The sequence below is a fragment of the Hemibagrus wyckioides genome, linkage group LG05 (assembly GCF_019097595.1).
Source record: "Hemibagrus wyckioides isolate EC202008001 linkage group LG05, SWU_Hwy_1.0, whole genome shotgun sequence".
Taxonomy (NCBI): domain Eukaryota; kingdom Metazoa; phylum Chordata; class Actinopteri; order Siluriformes; family Bagridae; genus Hemibagrus; species Hemibagrus wyckioides.
In genome coordinates this window covers 25946759-25966273 of record NC_080714.1, presented here as the reverse complement: position 1 = coordinate 25966273, position 19515 = coordinate 25946759, and the positions used below count along the sequence as shown (strand labels likewise).

Below are 19515 nucleotides of genomic sequence, written 5' to 3'. Positions count from 1 at the left end.
ATAACAAAAAAAAACCTATTTTTATCATAATTTTATTCCTAGTCTATTCTTTCTATGGCACAGGCAGTCTCAAAAAAAGCATGCACTACTCTGTACATTTGTGTGTGGCAAATAAACTTTAAAATAAACAACTGTCACGTTAAATGTAACAATAAACAGATAAAACGTATGACGTGTCAATTTAAAACTGAAGAAATAATTCATTGTTAACATCGGCACATTGCTGTGGGACAAGAGTAATAAAACACTATTTTATTTATTTGAAAATAATTAATTTCAGGATGATAACAGACTTTTGGGCAGATTCACATCACATCACCTTGAATATTTCTCAATAACAATTTTATTTCTTATTTTTATAATGTTCAAAACTGATATCATGAAATAAGATTAAACCGTATATCTACATTCTTTTCAAAAATATCTAGTAACTAGTTTAACTAGTTACTGCATGACCAGATTTTTAGTTCTTTAGCTTTCCTTCTTTCATCATTATTAAGGAATTGATCGCTCATGGGATCTATCTATCTATGAGATCTATCTATCTATGAGATCTATCTATCTATGAGATCTATCTATCTATCTATCTATCTATCTATCTATCTATCTATCTATCTATCTATCTATCTATCTATCATAAAATGGTATTGTGACAGAACAATAAAGCGTACAAGCAGAAGCTCTGGTCCTGTAATATCCGACTCAGCAGAACTTCTTCATGTACTTCCTTTAAAGGCTCAGGAAAGAGTGACTCATGAGGAGACGATGCGAGGAGCTCATGAGACATAAGGAAATAATCTTTCAGCAGATCGTTACATCATGTGAGAAAATATGTAAATATACTCTGTGTATATATATATATATCTGTCTATATATCTATATCTACCTATCTCTCTCTCATTATATATATATATATATATATATATATATATATGAGAGAGAGAGAGAGATTTAAAGCTTCTGAAATAGATGAAAGAAGTAAAAAAAAATTAAATGAAAATAAAATAAGTAAATGAAATTTTTGTGCTTGGTATAAAAATAATTCATGTCAAGAATTGTCAAGTCTCACAGTCTTCTCTAGTTACAGATGAAAGATATAAAAAATAAAATGTAAAAATTTATTTGCTTTTACACAAATAAAATATTATGTTGATAAATCCCTCAATATATTTATTTTTATACAATATAATACCACTATCGTGAAATATTAACATGTGCATCTTCAGTAAACTTAACTGTTACTCATTACAGGGGTGCAAAGATATTTATTTTTTTGTATAACAATCATTTAATTTTTATCTAACAAATTTATGAACATATTTTTTTTTACTCTTAAGAAAACAAAACAATGTGATAAATATCCTGTATAATGTCTTCAAGTGTCACTATATGTCCTAAAATGAAATCTTATTCTAACTTGACTGATGCTGATGGATAAATAAAATTATTCACAAAACACACAAAGGCTGAAATTTTACATAATGTTAATATTTTATTATTTTTTTCCTTAGAAAAAATTTTGATCCACTAAAACCCAGCAGTCTAACAGGAACGTACCATGAGTGACAGTATTGTGATCATTAAAGCATCGCAATATGCTTTTTTTAATAAAAGGTATTGTTAGTATTTTAATAACATTGACAGAAAGCAGCTGATTAAGGGGGGGGGGATTCAGGGTAATTTTTATTTACCATCTGCAAAAATTCATTAAAATTATTAATTAATTATTTAAATAAATGTTGGCATATTAAAACAATCATTGTGATGCTTATAGAAATATTTTTTGATATGATATTGTTGGTATTACCCACTTCTAGCACAGAGACACACACAAAGTGAGAGAGAGAGAGAGTGAGAGAGAGTGATTTGGAGAGGGAAGGAGAGAGAGAGACAGAAAGAGAGAGAGACAGAGAGAGAGATAACGAGGGGGGGAACGAGAGAGAGAGGGAGAGAGAGAGGGGGAGAGAAAACGAGAGGGGGGAAGGGGAATGAGAAAGAGAGAGGGGGGAGCAAGAAAGAGAGGGGGGGCAAGAAACAGAGAGGGAGAGAGAGAGAGAGAAGGAGAGACAAAGTGAGAGAGAGAGAGAGAGAGAGAGAGAGAGAGAGAAAGAGGGAAAGAAAACTGCAAAGTCAGCACTAAGTGTGGTAAACTTGGACATTGGTGGTAAAAAAATGACACTGAACCGAGTTGAACTCCTGCTGCGAATAGAGTTATTCATCACAAAAGAAATCCCTTGTGTAGTTTGTAAATCCAGCAATTTAACAAGTAATAACGATTCGGCTCCCAGGCCAACTCTGAGCCGCGGCGTGAAGGGTGAAGCGGAAAAGGTCCGAAGGGAAAAAGAAAAAGTAAACTGTTCTACTACGGGTTTGTGGTCCGACTAAATCATAAAGACGGCATTCATGATGGGAACGGTGTCGAAATCGCAGCACACTTGAGAAAGATAATATTTCTTCTTCGTGCGTAATATAATCTGTAAAAATAATGTTATAATGTAGGAAAAAAAAAAAAAAAAACTGTAGAAACTGTTTACTTGAAGAAACCTGTTCATACGAAATCAGTCAGATGTTTTAAACCTGCTCAAAATGAATGCAGACACAGTATAAAGTCTGCCAGAACGAGCCTGGCTTCAAAACCCCTCGTCTGTTTCTGAAATTTTGACCTCCAGCGATGTAGTCTGACCATTATTACGTCCAGCGATGCAGTCTGACCATTATTACGTCCAGCGATGCAGTCTGACCATTATTACGTCCAGCGATGCAGTCTGACCATTATTACGTCCAGCGATGCAGTCTGACCATTAGTACGTCCAGCGATGCAGTCTGACCATTAGTACGTCCAGCGATGCAGTCTGACCATTAGTACGTCCAGCGATGCAGTCTGACCATTAGTACGTCCAGCGATGCAGTCTGACCATTATTACGTCCAGCGATACAGTCTGACCATTATTACGTCCAGCGATACAGTCTGACCCGTCCTGTCCTGTAACAGTGTCTACATTCATCCAGAAGGATGAAAAAGCTATGATTTCTGTCCAAATCTGGAGATTTTGCAGGATCCAGGATTGAACTTGGTATTAAAGTGTCCACTTAAATCCCACCCCCCCACAGGAGGCACTGTCCAGTGGATAGGCAGCACAGTTCTAGTACCTAGGAAATTTCCATCCAATGTTTTAAAAAATGTTCTGTATATTTCTGTAGGTGTGTATTTTGGTGTTGAGAACATTTGGTGTTGGGAAATCCTGACCAGCTGAGCACCTTCGCTCGGTCTCCTCTCGAGTGTTGGAGTTAGTCGGTAGAGGCGAGTCGGAGTGGTCTAGAATAAACTGCTAGCAAACTCGTCGCTCTCCTCTGGTTCCTGTGGGTGCGTGTTCATCGTTCTGTCTGCAGAGGGTCGACAGAAAGCGTTAAAACACACACAGGTTAAGGACAGCACTGTGTAGAAAACTGTTCAGCTTTAAAGCTAAAAATAAATCCTTCTACTATATACTGTGTGTGTGTGTATATACATATATATTGTAGCTTCATTGAGTATTATATAAACTGTTACTGGGTTTTATTTAACGTCTTGTTCAAAGCTTTAGCTTTAGAAAAAAGTGCCTAATTTTGATATCTGAAGACCCCTTCAGGGGTGGCCACAGCGAATCATCTCTCTCCACCTCTCCCTATCTCCTGCATCCTCAACACTTGCACTCACTAGTTTCATATCCTCATTTATTCCATCCATATACCTCCTCTTTGGCCTTCCTCTTTGCCTCCTGCCTGGCAGCTCCATGTCCAACATTCTCCTACCAATATACTCACTCTCCCTCCTCTGAACATGTCCAAACCATCTTAATCTGGCCTCTCCCTAACTTTGTCCCCCAAACGTCCAACATGAGCTGTCCCTCTGATGTACTCGTTCCTGATCCTGTCCAACCGTATCACTCCCAAAGAGAACCTCAACATCTTCAGGTCTGCTACCTCCAGCTCTGACTCCTGCCTGTTCCTCAGTGACACTGCCTCTAAACCATACAGCATGGCCGGTCTCACCAATGTCTTGTACATCTTCCCCTTGATTCCTGCCAATATTTTTCTATTACATGAATATTTGTAAGAAATAATGAATGTGTATATAACCTTTAGAAGAGGAGGGAGAAATCAGCTTTCATATAACACGCCGTGAGCATTTTTTCGGCAGTAACAGTTGACCGTGGAATATTTACTAATGAGGAAATTTCACGAATGGACTTATTGTACTGGAGGCAACCTATCACGGTACCACGCTTGAATTCACTGAGCTCCTGAGAGAGAGACCCATTCTTACACAAATGTTTGTAGAAGCAGTCTGCATGTCTAGGTGCTTGATTTTATACACCTGTGGCCATGGAAGTGATTGGAACACCTGAATTCAATGATTTTTGAGGGGTGTCCCAAAACTTTTGCCAAGATAGTGTACTTGAGTAGAATGGTACCGTTCTATATTCCATATACAGTTTTATATTTTGTGCCCGTCAAAATAACATAAAATGTTCAGAGAACGCTTCCAAATTTGGTAAATAACTCAAAATTTTCAGTTTTCGAACCCCGCCCCCTTTTCGTGCCTTTTTTCACTCTTTGTATTTACATTTGATATTTTACAGAATATCCACAAGACAAGTTAGTTCCTGTTTTTGTTTCATGTCTAAATGGTTCCTTCACCAGATGTTCTTGAAGTCCAAAGACGAAAAGTAAAAAAAATAATGTGTTTTAACAGAAAAAAAGGGAAATCGTAAACTCCTCTGTCCTCGGGGGAAACTACGGGACTCCTTCCAAAAATACTTCCCTCTTCCCTTAGACCGTCACTCTCTGTTCATCGCACGTGTCTGGTGTTCTTTGTCTATGCATCTATTGTCTGTCTCTTGACTAGCGTCTTTGTTTGTCTTGCACCAGAGACGTAGCTTGATAGTGTTTCATCACAGTGTACAACCCTTCTAGTGGTCTAATGACAATAAAGTGGAATTGAAATGTTGTTTATTTTCCCTGAAATGAAACGCCTCCTAAAATCTGGTGTGGCTTCTTTTACAGAAACAACACCAGACATCTGTTAATCATTTGTCTTAGATCGCGTCGAATTTCCGCTACACCCAACGTCCCTGTGTGAGCCGTTACCATTGAAACAGTAACGAGAGCGTGTTAACGTTAACCTGTTGTTTTTTCGTTATAGCCGGAACTACTGACCAATCAGAGTTGAGAACGGTATAAAGCTCGTGAAAACAGGGTTAAAAACTGGTCAGATTTTGAGGTTTGCTTTTGTGCTTCATATCCAGTCAGTAAACAACCCGGACACTCCCACGCTCCAGGATGATGACTACATGGTGTTCTGGGGCATAACTTGCTCATCGAGTATGAAAGGAACACTGGGACACTTCGACTTGGCCGCAAATTCATCGTCCCCTGTGACATGACTCATGACGTTATTTGGAACGGCGGGTTCGAGACACTGGTGGAATTCTCATCTGACAGGAATGGTCCTGTTATTACGGCCAGGGGAGGCGGAACCGAGCCTTAGAGAAGAACTAGCACATCTAAAACACTTCTCTAAACTTTGGGGCCTCTTTCGGTCTCAAAGCTATATCTACAGAAAAGCATCTTCCATTTAATAAAAATAATTTCAACGCTGAATAGAAATGACATCATTCTCTAGGGTTTCCCTCTTCATGTGTTTTCAGGACCTTTAATTCAATTCAATTCATTTGCATAGTGCTTTTAACAATGGACATTGCCTCAAAGCAGCTTTACAGAAATATAGAAACATAGGGGAAAAATTATAAAGTTACTCTTTAAACCTAATGAGCAAGCCTGAGGTGATGATGGCGTGGAAACCATCCCCGAGATGATACGAGGTAAGAAACCTACGAGGAACCAGCCTCAGAAGGGAATCTCATTCTCATTTGAGTGACACCTTCAGCATGCAGGACTTACTTGGTGGACCGGAAGAAGAGAAGAGGTCTGAGGTCAGTATTCGACCTTCCTCGTAAAGTGTCATTTTCTCAACCAAGTGCTGTCTGACAGGATTAATAATAACTCCGTCATCTGCAAAGACATGAGAAGACAATCAGACAGTGAGCACAGGGTCTAGTCTAGCAGGCAGACTGCTACTATGTGGCCACAAGTATGTGGACACCTGACCGTCACACCAATGGTTCTTTACCATAAAGTTTGTACAGAAAGTCTTGTACCCTGTATAGCATTACAATTTCCCTCTGCTGGAATTAAGAGGCTTAAACACTGTTCCTGACATGACAATGCCCCTGTACACAAAGCATTGGAGGATAAAGTTGGAGTGGAAGAACTCGAGTGTCCTGCACAGATCCCTGACCCCACTGAACACCTATGGGATGAATCCCAAAGCCTCCTCACCATCTCGACATCAGTGTCTGCTCTCACTAACGCTCTTGTAGCTGAATAAACACAAACCCCAACAGCCACGTTTCAACATCTACTGTCCCAGAAGAGAAGAGTGACGCTTATTAGAACATAACCAAAGTTCCTGGTTCTGGTATAGGAATGTAAGAAGATAGTGGATGAGATGCTCAGGTGCCCACATACTTTTGGCCATGAAAATCCCCCTTCCCAGATAGACCTAGCAATGGTAAGGAAAACATCAATCTAAACAGACCACAGTCCAGTTTCCTATCAGCTCACAAGGCTGAGGCTCACGAACTCACAGGTCAGAGTTCACCTAGATTAAGCAAACGTGATGAGCTAGAAGAATGTTATTTGTGTTTGACGTCTGCTTTAGCCGAAACAGCAGGTGGTGTTTCAGACGTCTCGTAAATTGCTTTGGGGTCAGAAACTGTGAACACTACAGCTAAAACATAATCTACGGTGGCCGAGAAGTCTACTGCTGCAGCCTGCTGGACTTCCATCTTGAGTGAAGATGTCTCGTCCAATCAGCAGTAAGAATTCCATTCACAGACTATACCTACCGTGTCTGGTTTCTCTGAATTGTCGCTGTGTTTTGGGATTTTTTATTTTGTTTTCAGATTTGTTATTTTGTTTTGCGCTTCTCGGCCACTGTAGTCATCTCTGACAAACGGGCGAATAAATATTCTTGGGTTAAAAACGATAAATTTCTCCCACAGCGTGAAAATGTTTGACATTAGCGACGCTGGCCAATCACAGACCACTGTAAGGTATGTAGAAGAGGACAGACTGAGATTTCCTCGGTGTGCGTTATGAAGCCCTGAGAGCAGCAGATCAAAGGAAAGTGCGGTGGTTGGTAGCTGTTGTATGATAGAGGAGGAAACCTAGGGATAAAAATCCTAAATATTACAGTTGAACCAGAAATGCTGGCATTTCTGTCAGAGTGGGACTAAAAAAAATATACTGTTTGGTTCAAACGCTTCAAAAGCTTTAATAGCCATCATCTTTTTTTTGTCTTCTTCCTCAAACTGTGGTTTGGAAAAACAAACTCCCTGACCTTCTGGTTCAATGACCACTGTGAATCTGCTGGACTTAAAACCCGGCCCAACTGATTTGAGAGCTGAGCCACTGCAAAAAAAAAATCCAGATGTGGAATTTACCCAGTACATAACCTAATAACATACTCAAGTCAAAAAAGCTGTTAGACTCCTACTCGCTGTACTTCAGGCCTAATCACTTGCTAAAACCTCTTCCAGGGATTGTAAAGCTTATCTGCAGGGGATTAGTGTCTACGAGTGGAAGCTCATTTTTACATGTCTCCTCCGAGATACAGCTCTCCAGGTGGTCATTAAATGATGAGCGATCTGTTTTCCTACAGACGTGGACGTCTGGGTGACACCGTCGTATGTCATATATATATATATATATATATATATATATATATATATATATATATATATATATATATATATATATATATATATATATATATATATATATACACACACACAAGCATTGGCGGTTTCGATACACAAAACATTAATCATTAACATTTACGGTCATTCTGCATAATCTGGCACAAGCTGACAAAACAAGCGCTCGGTCATTTATTTCTAGAAAATGAACAGTGGTGTGATTTGTAGCATATGTGAATACAAAGCGATGGTATATCCTAAACGGCTCCTTTAATCAGGCCGAAGCGGCGAGCTACAGATGCGACACTAAGTGAGACGAATAACGGCCAGGGAAAAAATAAACAGCAGTATCCGGAGGGTAAAAATCTCAGAGCTGTCTGTGTTCCAGACTGAAATGATCCAAGCAGTACAGAGCTGGTCAGAAACTTAAACAGGGTTACAGATTCACTGTCGTGATGATGATTGATTTGATTTATTTTTTTCAAGCAATAATAATCATTAAAGCTTTTCGCGGTTGTCGCTCGTATTGCCGACAGACGACACTCTGAACCCATGTTATGGGAATAAAACCATCCCCTGCTCCTCGGATCTGACTTCATCACTGCTTCAATTTAAGATTAGCAAGTTTCTAGTGCCAAGAAAATCTAGATTTTTGTGTGTGTTGTATCTTGTCTGACTAACCTGTAACACAAGAATTTGCCTCATAGGATCAATAAAGTATATCTATCTATCTATCTATCTATCTATCTGTCTGTCTGTCTGTCTGTCTATCTATCAGATTTTTTAACACCAAGTTCAAGGATCATTAAAGAATTCTGTCTGTCATTCCATCCATTCCATCTGACTATCTATCTATCTATCTATCTATCTATCTATCTATCTATCTATCTATCTGTCTGTCTATCTATCTGTCTATCTATCTCAGTGTGTCTGAGATTTTTTAACACCAAGTTCAAGGATCATTAAAGAATTCTGTCTGTCATTCCATCCAATCCATCTATCCATCTATCTACCTATCCATCTATCTGTCTAATGAAGGTTGTGTATGTCCGACATGTCAGCTGTTTTCACTTCCTACAATACCCATAATGCCACCCTGCTTCCTGCTGAAAGCAGTTCTAACACTTGCTTCATGTCTATTTAAGGAAAGTGATGCAGCGGCACCTTAGTCTTTTAGTCTGCCCTCCTCATCCTCCTACTTTGTGATCAGCGTCAAATTTCATGCTAAGATCAATCGCTAGCGAGCTACTAACCAGCTGAATTTTTCAATACAACTCATTGTATAGCTACAATGAATTCTGGTCTGACACTCCAGAGTCCAGCAACTTCTCATGGAGAAGCAAAAATCCAGCAGCCAGGATCTTTAAAAATCTGCCCTAGAGGAATATTGATTGAGCGCTAACCCTGTTTTCATCCAAACTGCCAAAGGCTTTCTTTTTTCCCCCATAAACGAAAGCTTGTTACCTGAAGTGATAACCCAGAGTTAACAGTCAACTAACGAGAACAATACACAATATTAGCACTCTCACCTGATTCACACGGCACACGAAAGGAGGAACAGCGACTGTCCCATGATCCTTCTCTCCTTCCTGACTCCTCTGAACAAGTCACTGGGGAAGAAGGGTGCGGGCAGCTGTGGTGGTGCGAGCAGCAGAAAGTGTTCTCCTGAGGGCCGAGTTTGGAGAAGTGATGTGCGAGAGAGTCCACAGAGTTATCGGAGCGCAGAGGCTTCGGGCCAGAGAGATGATGAGGAGGAGGAGGAGAAGCAGGAGACGTTCTGACTGTGACGGTACTGTGGCAAGTCTCCAAGCCTGTATGCACTTCCTGAAGACTTCTAAAGACCTAAATGAAGAGATATTAGACGTAAAACATTTTCTCAAAGACTTTAAATTTACTTTGTTATATTCTGGAGTTATTTTAGATTTTAAGTGAAATAATGATTTCAAAAAGTCTTTCAATAACCGTTTTGTCCCACCTCGGTCATCGGAGGCCTTTTCTTTCTCCGGCGGTCTAAGCAGCGACACGCCAGCTGAGCGATTTCTTTTGACCCGTGAGGACCAGACGTTCCTTCTGACGTCAGGCTACGATCCAGATGGTTCTTCCAGATGTTCTCCGCTGCATGTGAACCGGAAAGCTCTCGAGTGTCCTTCTTTCTGCTGTAACTTCTCCCGTCGTCCTCCAGTTCGGACACCAGGTCTTTCTGCATAAAAGACATTATCTTTGGGTTTTGTCATGCACGTGAAATCTGGAGTGTGGTGTTAATGTAGAGCTTAGCTTCTCACCAGGTAGATGTTCTTCGACTGGTTGCTGGTTTCTAAAGCTCTCCGGCCTGTCAGCACCTCCAGCAACACCTGAGGGGAAGAGATTAATGTTTTATCTACTTACACCGATCAGCCATAACATTATGACCACCTGCCTAATATTTGGTTGGTCCCCCCTTCTGCTGCCAAAACAGCCCTGATCCATCATGGCATGGACTCCACTAGATCCCTGAAGGTGGGCTGTGGTATCTGGCACAAAGCATTAGATCCTTTAAATCATGTAAGTTGCAACTTACAGGACTTAAAGGATACTTTCAATAGATACTGACCACTGCAGACTGGGAAAACCCCACAAGAGCTGCAGTTTTGGAGATGCTCTGATCCAGTGGTCTAGCCATCACAATTTGTCCCTTGTCAAACTCGCTCAAATCCTTACACTTACCCATTTTTCCTGCTTCTAACACATCAACTTTGAGGACAAAATGTTCACTTGCTGCCTAATATATCCCACCCACTAACAGGTGCCATGATGAGGAGATCATCAGTCACTTCACCTGTCACTGCTCATAATGTTATGCCTGATTGGTATACATTTGAAATATATTTACAATTCAGGAGCAGTATCATTACCTAATAAAAATTCATAACCTGTAGTTTTTTTTTAGCATGAGATATTCACAAATAACACTATAGCTGTGTCCCAAATGACAAACTACGCACTTACAATATAGACTAGTGTATGAGTGTTACAACAGTCGTATTGTCTCAAATGAACGCTAACAGTTTTTACTAAAGAAAGTTTCCCAGTCGATGGCAAATGAAGACGTCATACGCAGAGTAGCTTCATCAAAATATGTGGAATTTGTAAAATGTTGAAAAATAAAGTCACACAACGTGTGTGGGCGAATTTAACACACACTATACATATATACTGCACAATGGTTGAGTAATTCTGGGACGCATCTTATATCCTTTAGAAAGGCATTCTTCCTCATTCTTCCTAGAAAAAAATGTGTTTTATTTTACGTTCTACTAATGATTATTGAGCGCTATTATCAGACAGCTCGTACCACTCCGAAGCTGTAAACGTCTATCTCCATGCCCAGCTGGCCGTCTTTCAGGTACTCGTCGGGGAGGTACGCCAGGGTGCCGCGCACTGTAGAGGTCTGAGCCACGCTGCTCGTCTTCCCTGGGGTTCTGCTGGGGCAACGACACAACCGCGCCAGGCCAAAGTCTCCCAGCTTCGGCTCCAGATGTTCCCCCAAGAGAATGTTGGAACTGGGAGAAAGAAGGAGAACAATTGTTTTTTTTAAAAAATCACAGTTTTTGATGTGATAGCATCCATCCATCCATCCACTCAATCTATTCATCCATCCATTCATCCATCCATCCACTCAATCTATTCATCCATCCATTCATCCATCCATCCACTCAATCTATTCATCCATCCATCCATCCATTTATCCACTCAATCCATGCAGCCAGCCATCCACCCATCCACCCAATGAAACAGTCAATTAATCCATCCATTTTATCCATTTGTCTGTCCATCCACTGAATCCACCCATCCATCCATCCATCCATCCACCCATCAAACAATCCATCCATCCAATCCATTCGTCTGCCCATATACAGAATCCATTCATCAATCCATCCATCCATTCATTCAGTCAATTATTCCATCCATCTTATCCATTTGTCTGTCCATCTACTAAATCCATCCAATCATCCATCTAGTCTATCTACTGAATCCATCCATCAATCCATCCATCCATTCAACAATCAATTAATCAATAAATCAATCCATTTGCCAGGCCATCCACACAATCCATCTATCCAATTAATCAGTTAATCAATCAATCAGGCCATCCCTCCATACATCCATCAATCTATCTGCTTATGAGTAAATAAGCAGATCAATTAATGAATATGTCTCTTTATTTGTTACTTCAGCTTATATTATACACCTAAAGTCCTTTTATAAAGTACATTCATAATCTATACAAATACACAGAAATATCTATAAAATGTTAGTATTATACAGATATACACAAAATAAATCGGAGTGAAGAAAATACGGTTGATTTCCTGCACCGCCTAAAGTTAAATTGAGACGGAAAAAAACCAAAGCGTCCGTACCTCTTCACGTCTCCGTGGATGAGAGCAGGAGAACAGGAGTGAAGGTACTGAATGGCTTGCGCCGAACCCAACACCACCTTTACACGCTGTGACCAGGAGAGGGCAGAGCCATGCTGAAAGACACGGGCAAACCCGGGACAGTGACTTGAGAAGGAGTTAAAAATTAACCCTCGGTAAAAAGAAATCAAATCAAATTTAGCCAAGGACTAAACTGAGTGAAGCAGACTGATGGGAGCTGAGCAGATTTCTGGAGCCTCTGTGATGCAAGAATTTATTTATTTATATGAATTAATGCCCAAACCGTTATATCCTGGCTTCAAACATCTTCATCAAACCCTGTAATCTTTTTCTCAGTCTAAATTTCAGCACACTATGACAATACAAACTGCATCTGCTTCACTGTACAGCATCTCTAATTATTAACGGTGTATTAAATGATTTTTGTATTAAAATTATCACTCTTTCTTTCGAGTTATAGATCGAAAGGTTATGAGTTTGTTAAGGAAATGAGCTGAAATGAGACATCACATCGCCTCGCAGTGAACTTCCCAAAAATAAAGTGAACTTCCCAAGTTGTCGATGCAATACGTAATATGAGAATTTCCTTGAATATCCGCTCACTAATAAGAAAACTGCTCTTTTATTTTTAATGTTAATGTGATGCAACTCTCTTCCCACAGCATGTAAAAAATATACTATCCTCCTTAGCCCAGTAATAATAATAATAATAATAATAATAATAATAATAATAATAATAATAATAATAATAATAATAATAATAATAATAATAATAATAATAATAATAATAATAATAATAATAATAATAATAATAATAATAAACTAATCTTCTTGTCCCATAAGCCAGGGCTACTGAAGGATCCCCAGAGATTGAGCTACATTTTGGTTAAACCTCAAGCATCATCTTAAACTACAACAAAATATAATCTGTAAATAAGCAGGAAAGACAGTTTCCACTGAACCTGGTGGTTTACCTCACAGCGCAACCGGTCCTCTAGAGAACCGCTGGGCATGTACCCGTAGATAAGGCAGTAGGTTCCACCTCCTACACTGTAACCGATCAGGTCCATTATGTTCGGGTGTCTGTATCTAGGGAGTAAAAAAAAAAAAAAATCTTGGTGAAGCGTTTGTGTTGAGAGACACGTGGTGACCATTATAGGTTGAAAGTGCAAAGCAAGAAAAAGAAAAAAAAAGTATGAAAACACCCAATGACCAAAAGTGAGACGATAACTGACCACAACAATGAAAGATGAAAAGCCAGAAGTTTTATTTTGTTTCTGAGTCTGGCCTTCCAGTGGCCTGTGCAGAGGGCAATGAATGTTTCAGATGGGAAAGTCCCTCTCTCAGTGTGTCTGTTGACACAGATATAAAGCCTTCTCTTTTCTTTTTTTTTTACCCCCTTTAATCCGCGTCCAATGCCACCTAAAGGAGTGTGAAAGGAGGAGAAAAGAGAGTGCCAGATAAAGGAAGCAGCTGCCAAAGCAAGCATGGAAAGAGAAGGCTTCTTACTGCGAGAGTCTTTCCACCTCGGTCCGAAAACTTTCCTTCACCACACTCCAACCCATATGGGAATCCTGCTGAAGACATTAAGAGCTTCTCATTAATGGACCAGACACGTGGCAGCGTCCAGACACACTAAAGCGAACTGCTGAAAACACGAAGCCCACGGAAATCAGCTGTTCCTTGATTCTGATTGGTCGGGTTGGTGATTAATTCTCTAGAACAGCAGCATTAACAGTACTTAAAGCAAATCAGAGATTTATATTAATGTGCTCCTTCTGATAATGTTCTAATAGATCCAAAAAGTTTCCAGGAGGTTCTCAGTAACATAAAAAGCTGAACTTCAGAGGAAAGAATTTTCAAGAATTTCAATTAACTATAAATACACACTATATAACGATATAATAAACTATGTAATAAACAGATAAAGCTTTGGTAAACTGCCGTGGTATAATAACAGAAAGGAAAAATAATCCACTTCACACCATTCGGGCGTGAATAAATTCCCCATAATCCGAAAGCAACACCTCCGAGTGATTTATTCCTCACTTATCTACTCCATTTTTCTGTCCACTTGCCTCTTTGAGCCTCTTCACAGCAAAGTCAGTGTTCCTCATGGAGGCACTGTACACGTGGCCGAAGCCTCCCTCTCCGATCTGCCTGGCGGCGGAGAAATTGTCTGTACCTCGCTGCACTTCCTCGTACGGCCAGCACATGACAGTCGTGAAGAGGAGCGGCTGAGCTGCACAGCTATCGTAAGAACGCTGCGAACAGAAATTGTAAAATAAATAAATAAATTGCTATTGAAGAACAGCCGTTATAGTTTAATAGAGCAAGATATAAATTGATAATAATGGCTACATTTTTTGCCCCACCCACCAATTAGGCAAGGCCAACGATTGGCTAGAGTCGCTGTGATTGACAGGGCTCAGAGAGAATCACATCACCTCCATAGAGTGCGCTTAAATTGGCAATTGTTAAACAGATAATGAACTACAAGATGCTATATACAAGGTATTAAGAAGCAGTTGTATTAACGCTGCATTATAAATAGCACTTGAGGCTCTGACGATGTCCTCGATAACTACAGCGATCATAACGCGTCATATCATGATCATTTAGCTGCGCATGCCTAATGCTGTATATATTTACCTCTTCTTTCTTTTCTTCTTTTAAAACGGTCGACGGCATACAGGGACATGTTCTGTTCAGATCAGGGGATGGAGGTCCAGGTTTGGATTGAAGCTTGCTATCTAAAGGACACAAACAAAACCAGAACAATGCAGCCGGTTATAAAAAAAAGAAAAAAGCACTGAATAAACAGGTGGGATTATAATGGAGGAAATCAGACATGTTGGAAATTGGGGTGTGTAGGAAATGGCCTAGTGTTTATGCACAGAAACATGCTTGTTGTGTTTTTTTGTCCCTAATGTGTTGGGGTGGTGGTGGTGTTTATTTTACTATCAATTATAAAGCAAGTTCAGTTATAAAGGGAAGACTAGGCAGAAAGACTAGTCTTTTTAAAACTACATTAAAAATAAGCCTTTAACTGCAATGACATCAAATATTTTACTGCACTTATATAACATTAGAACTCAAAATGGGACAAAAATTAAATTAGAATAGACCGGATAAATAATAAATAAATAACATTAAAAAAAAAAAACATAATAATAATAATAATAATATAATTTTATTATTATATTATAAAAATATTATTATCGACATACCACCCAGCGCTCTGAAGTGGATGAGTAAATAGTTACCTATAATGGGAAGGGACCGAGTGGCGTCTTTAATGGGGGTAAATAAGGATGACGATGGCGAGCTGTTGCGGCTGAAGCTCTGTGGTGGCAGGGAGCTGGAGGAGGTGGAGACAGGACTTGGCTGTGGAATACGCCGTGCTGTACAGACAGAGAGAGAGAGAGCGAGAGAGAGCGAGAGAGAGCGAGAGAGAGCGAGAGAGAGCGAGAGAGAGAGAGAGAGAGAGGTGTATTAAGGGCTGGAAAACAAAGATAAAGTAACAAAATATAATTAAATTTGTCTAACCAATCAAATTGTACACAGATCCGACAGCAATGATTTGCTCCATTGTTAGACATAATCAAAGCATCGTTTTATTAAAACCAGCTCATTTTGGACGTGCCAAGACCTAAGGGTAAATCTGCTGCAAGGAAATGTTAACTTCAATGACAGCTGACATGATGGAAGTGGACAAGCATAATGAGAAAGCACAAGCAAAAGGTAATAGTTCGAGCTGTATTAAGAAGATAAATGTACAAAAAAAAAAAATCTTATTCATCTTATGGCTTAAGTAGTCCACGACTAGTCCAAAACTGCACAGTTACTGAAGGAAGTGGAAATGAGTCTGAAAAAGAGGAAGAGTCTGGAAGAGAGACAGAGTCTGGAAGAGAGACAGAGTCTGAAAAAGAGACAGAGTCTGGAAAAGAGACGGGGTCTGGAAAAGAGACGGGGTCTGGAAAAGAGACAGAGTCTAAGAAAGACAGAGTCTGAAAAAGAGACTCATTTCTTCTGGATGAGACATGCGCACTACATACAGAGATGTTGTGAAACCTATGTGTAGTACACAACATTTCCAGAGAAACAGGACATTAACTGTGGTTTTGAGGCTGTAGGAGGTGGAAACTAAGTGTTAGGTAAGAATACACCTGGGCCTCTCTCTCTCTCTCTCTCTCTCTCACTCACACACACACACACACGTAGAGCCAATTGAGCATAGCCAAGATAGACAAACAGATGAATGGATGGATGGTTGGATGAGTGAATGGATAGACAGACAGACAGACAGACAGACAGACAGACAGACGGACGGAATGGATGGAATGACAGACAGACATAATTCTCTAATGATCCATGAACTTGGTGTTAAAAAATCTCAGACAGACAGACAGACAGACAGACAGACAGAATGGATGGAATGAAAAACAGACATAATTCTTTAATGATCCCTGAACTTGGTGTTAAAAAATCTCAGACAGACAGATAGATCAATAGATAGATCGATATAGATAGATAGATAGATAGATAGATAGATAGATAGATAGATAGATAGATAGATAGATAGATAGGATGGAATGACAGACAGACAGAATTCTTTAATGATCCCTGAAGGACTAGATCTGGATGGAAACTGGGACCCTGGAACTGCTACACCTTCTCGCCGCCCTACTCACATTTAAGAATGATATCCCGAGGTCTCAACAGCTCCAGATCTTGCAGGACAGTTAGGAGATCTCCGACCGTCCCGTTCCTGCATCCCCACTTGTGCATTAGTGTTTCCGTCCGCCTGCTGCTCTGCTGCACAAGCCGAAGCTCTGTCTGGTCACATATTACTCGGGAAGCTGGATTGTTATAAATGACAAGGAGGGGGAAAAAGATTCACTTTTCTTGACTCAGGAAACGTCTCAAAAATCACCATCATCATGAATCACTCACTCACTCAGAGAAAAAATAAGCGATGACTTAGTCATGACTTTTTCTTTAAAAAAACAAACTCTTTATAGAACTTGGTGTTAAAAAATCTCAGCGTCATGGGAGGCCTGGGATTTAAATGACTCGATTAAATGATATGAACTGATTCATACAAACAGTAAAGGGAAGAGCTGGTTAATACAGAAACAAACACTAAAAATCAAGGAACACGGGTGAAATCATTAACTAGAAGAAAAAAAGCAGAAGAAATGAAGAGCCTATATTTTTTTTAAGGCATCTTAAGGCACACTTCTATAAATGAAAGTTAGACACTTTTATAGGTACCACAATCTGTCTTCAAGTGAGTCAATATCTCGGTTTCACAGATGGTGCTGTCTCTATGTTAGTGGAAAATGGTGCCGTGTGGTAATACGAGGCGACTCGTCAGATTTCCTTTCATATGAACGTCAAATTCAATTATACTCACATCAAACTAGGGCATAAAAATATGATAGACAGACAGACAGACAGACAGATAGATAGATAGATAGATAGATAGATAGACCTCTGAGCAAATTCATTCATTCATTCATTCATTCATCCATCCATTCATCAGTATGTTTTTTCTCCTGATCAGGGATGTGATGATATCAGGAACACTGGGTGTGAGGCAGGAATACACACCGAATGGGAACACACACATTTACACACGAGTGTTTCCACTGACCGGAATGTTTTTGAGACGTGGAAGGACACCACGAAAACTTAGGAAAATATCCACACGGACACAGTGTGAACATCCAGCAAGATAACTCAAGTAACTCAAACTCAGAAGAACCTTGGACCCCGGAGCTTTGAGATAACAAGGCACCATGATAACGTCAGATGAGCTGGTGTCCATCCAGGATATATTCCTACCTGTTTCCAGGATAGACTCTGGATCCATTGTGACACTGACAGCATTTAGTGATGATGAATGAATGAAATTAACAAACGCTTACCAACATCTTTTCATCTCTCTCTCTCTCCCTCTCTCTCACTTTAAAACATCCACGTTTTCTTTTTTAAAATCTGCCTAACTGATCCCACCGACTCCAAACCATTTCTTTGAGAGTTTGAGATCATTTAGAAAGCCGCACATGAGATTCAGAGCATGTTATGACTGTTTTTTAACACCTTACTGCGGCACATGTGAATGAATGAACCACAGAAAGGTAATTAAGAGGTCTGACACTTCTGAGCTTGCTAGTTAAAGCTGCATTTCGTACTGGACTTGTTTTTACACAGGAAGGTGTAGTAATGTAATTACTACCGGAGGTTGTGTGGGACATTAGTCCCGTCCGATTCTTTTTAAAGGGCTTTGCATGCACCGTATTTTATCTTCTACTAAATGACCAGTAAAAAAAAAATACACTCCCCCCCGCCTTAAATAAATAATTGTCAGACTGATAACGATTTCGTTTGTATTCTGTAGGAAAAGAAGTTGAAAACAGATCAACAGTTCCAGGGTGTTTTCAGGTAATCTATTCAGGTTGTCTATACACACAAATACCCACTCTTTACAACCGTAGTGAGCAGAAAAGCATCTCACAATGCCCAGCATGTGCACAACTGCAGGCGACGTTATCAGGTTTCACTCCGATCAGCCCACAACAGAAATCTGAGGTTACGATCATGACAGACTGACCAAAAACCAGACAGTTTTAGATGTTGGAGTGGGGGAAAAACCAGTAGGCTCAGATGTCTTGTTCTTGGCTGAAAGGAGCAGAACGTGAAGAGCCCTTCACATAGCTGTAGCAGGTCAGGTTTGTGCATCGTGAGGCGCTTATCTGCTCACCAGCTTTAGCTTAAAAGAGTGGTTATTTAGGTTACGGGTAGATATCCTGTTTGCTCTCATCGACAAGGTGTTTCTGCTGACAGCAGCTGTTTTGTTCTGGTTTTTTAATTATAACCAAACGTCCTTGTGTGCCAACCCTTAGTGAAAGCCTTGTGTGAAAACCCAAGCAGATCAGCAAGTTTTCTAAACCAGTATGATACCACCTGTGATCACACTGTCCCTCCGCGAACATTAACTAACCTGTACCTGTGTGCATGAGTGAACAGGGGGGGGGGCGTCCACTGGTGTTCCTAATAAAGTGGCCAGTCAGAGTATGTGACGGATTCTTTTCTGTATTCACTCATTTTCCTTTCAGAGGTCACCTTTGGTCACCTAGTGCACTTTATATAGGCAGCCTGGAGCCATTTAGGACGCGCTGAAGTGAACTACGGTTTTCTCGAATATTCTCTTTAACTAGCCTTAACTGTTTCGGTCCAGCTGACATCACTGACTTAAACCAGGTAAATATTTGTTCAGCTAGCCACCC

At 40.0% G+C, this 19515-nt stretch overlaps 1 protein-coding gene and 1 long non-coding RNA gene across 4 annotated transcripts in view; one reads left to right on the top strand and one right to left on the bottom strand.

The window, feature by feature from the left end:
* Positions 1 to 1599: 1599 nt before the first annotated feature.
* Positions 1600 to 19515, bottom strand: part of irak1 (interleukin-1 receptor-associated kinase 1) — an 18830-nt gene continuing 914 nt past the window's right edge. The window contains exons 2-14 of one of the 3 annotated variants that reach the window (XM_058388965.1): positions 16915 to 17082; positions 15487 to 15624; positions 14873 to 14973; positions 14299 to 14484; positions 13730 to 13797; positions 13195 to 13309; positions 12203 to 12315; positions 11134 to 11341; positions 10085 to 10153; positions 9778 to 10002; positions 9332 to 9644; positions 5944 to 6054; positions 1600 to 3384 (exon numbers count right to left, since the gene is read on the bottom strand). In XM_058388965.1, coding sequence (XP_058244948.1) covers positions 3317 to 3384; positions 5944 to 6054; positions 9332 to 9644; positions 9778 to 10002; positions 10085 to 10153; positions 11134 to 11341; positions 12203 to 12315; positions 13195 to 13309; positions 13730 to 13797; positions 14299 to 14484; positions 14873 to 14973; positions 15487 to 15624; positions 16915 to 17082 — 1883 coding nt within the window. In that variant the 3' untranslated portion in view covers positions 1600 to 3316. The remainder of the gene's footprint in view (positions 3385 to 5943; positions 6055 to 9331; positions 9645 to 9777; positions 10003 to 10084; positions 10154 to 11133; positions 11342 to 12202; positions 12316 to 13194; positions 13310 to 13729; positions 13798 to 14298; positions 14485 to 14872; positions 14974 to 15486; positions 15625 to 16914; positions 17083 to 19515) is intronic. The other 2 variants (XM_058388966.1, XM_058388967.1) reach the window with 2 other exon arrangements.
* The window catches only part of LOC131352679 (uncharacterized), a 9643-nt gene continuing 9438 nt past the window's right edge, over positions 19311 to 19515 (top strand). Inside the window, exon 1 of the long non-coding RNA XR_009204545.1 lies at positions 19311 to 19489. This is a non-coding gene — a long non-coding RNA (uncharacterized LOC131352679). The remainder of the gene's footprint in view (positions 19490 to 19515) is intronic.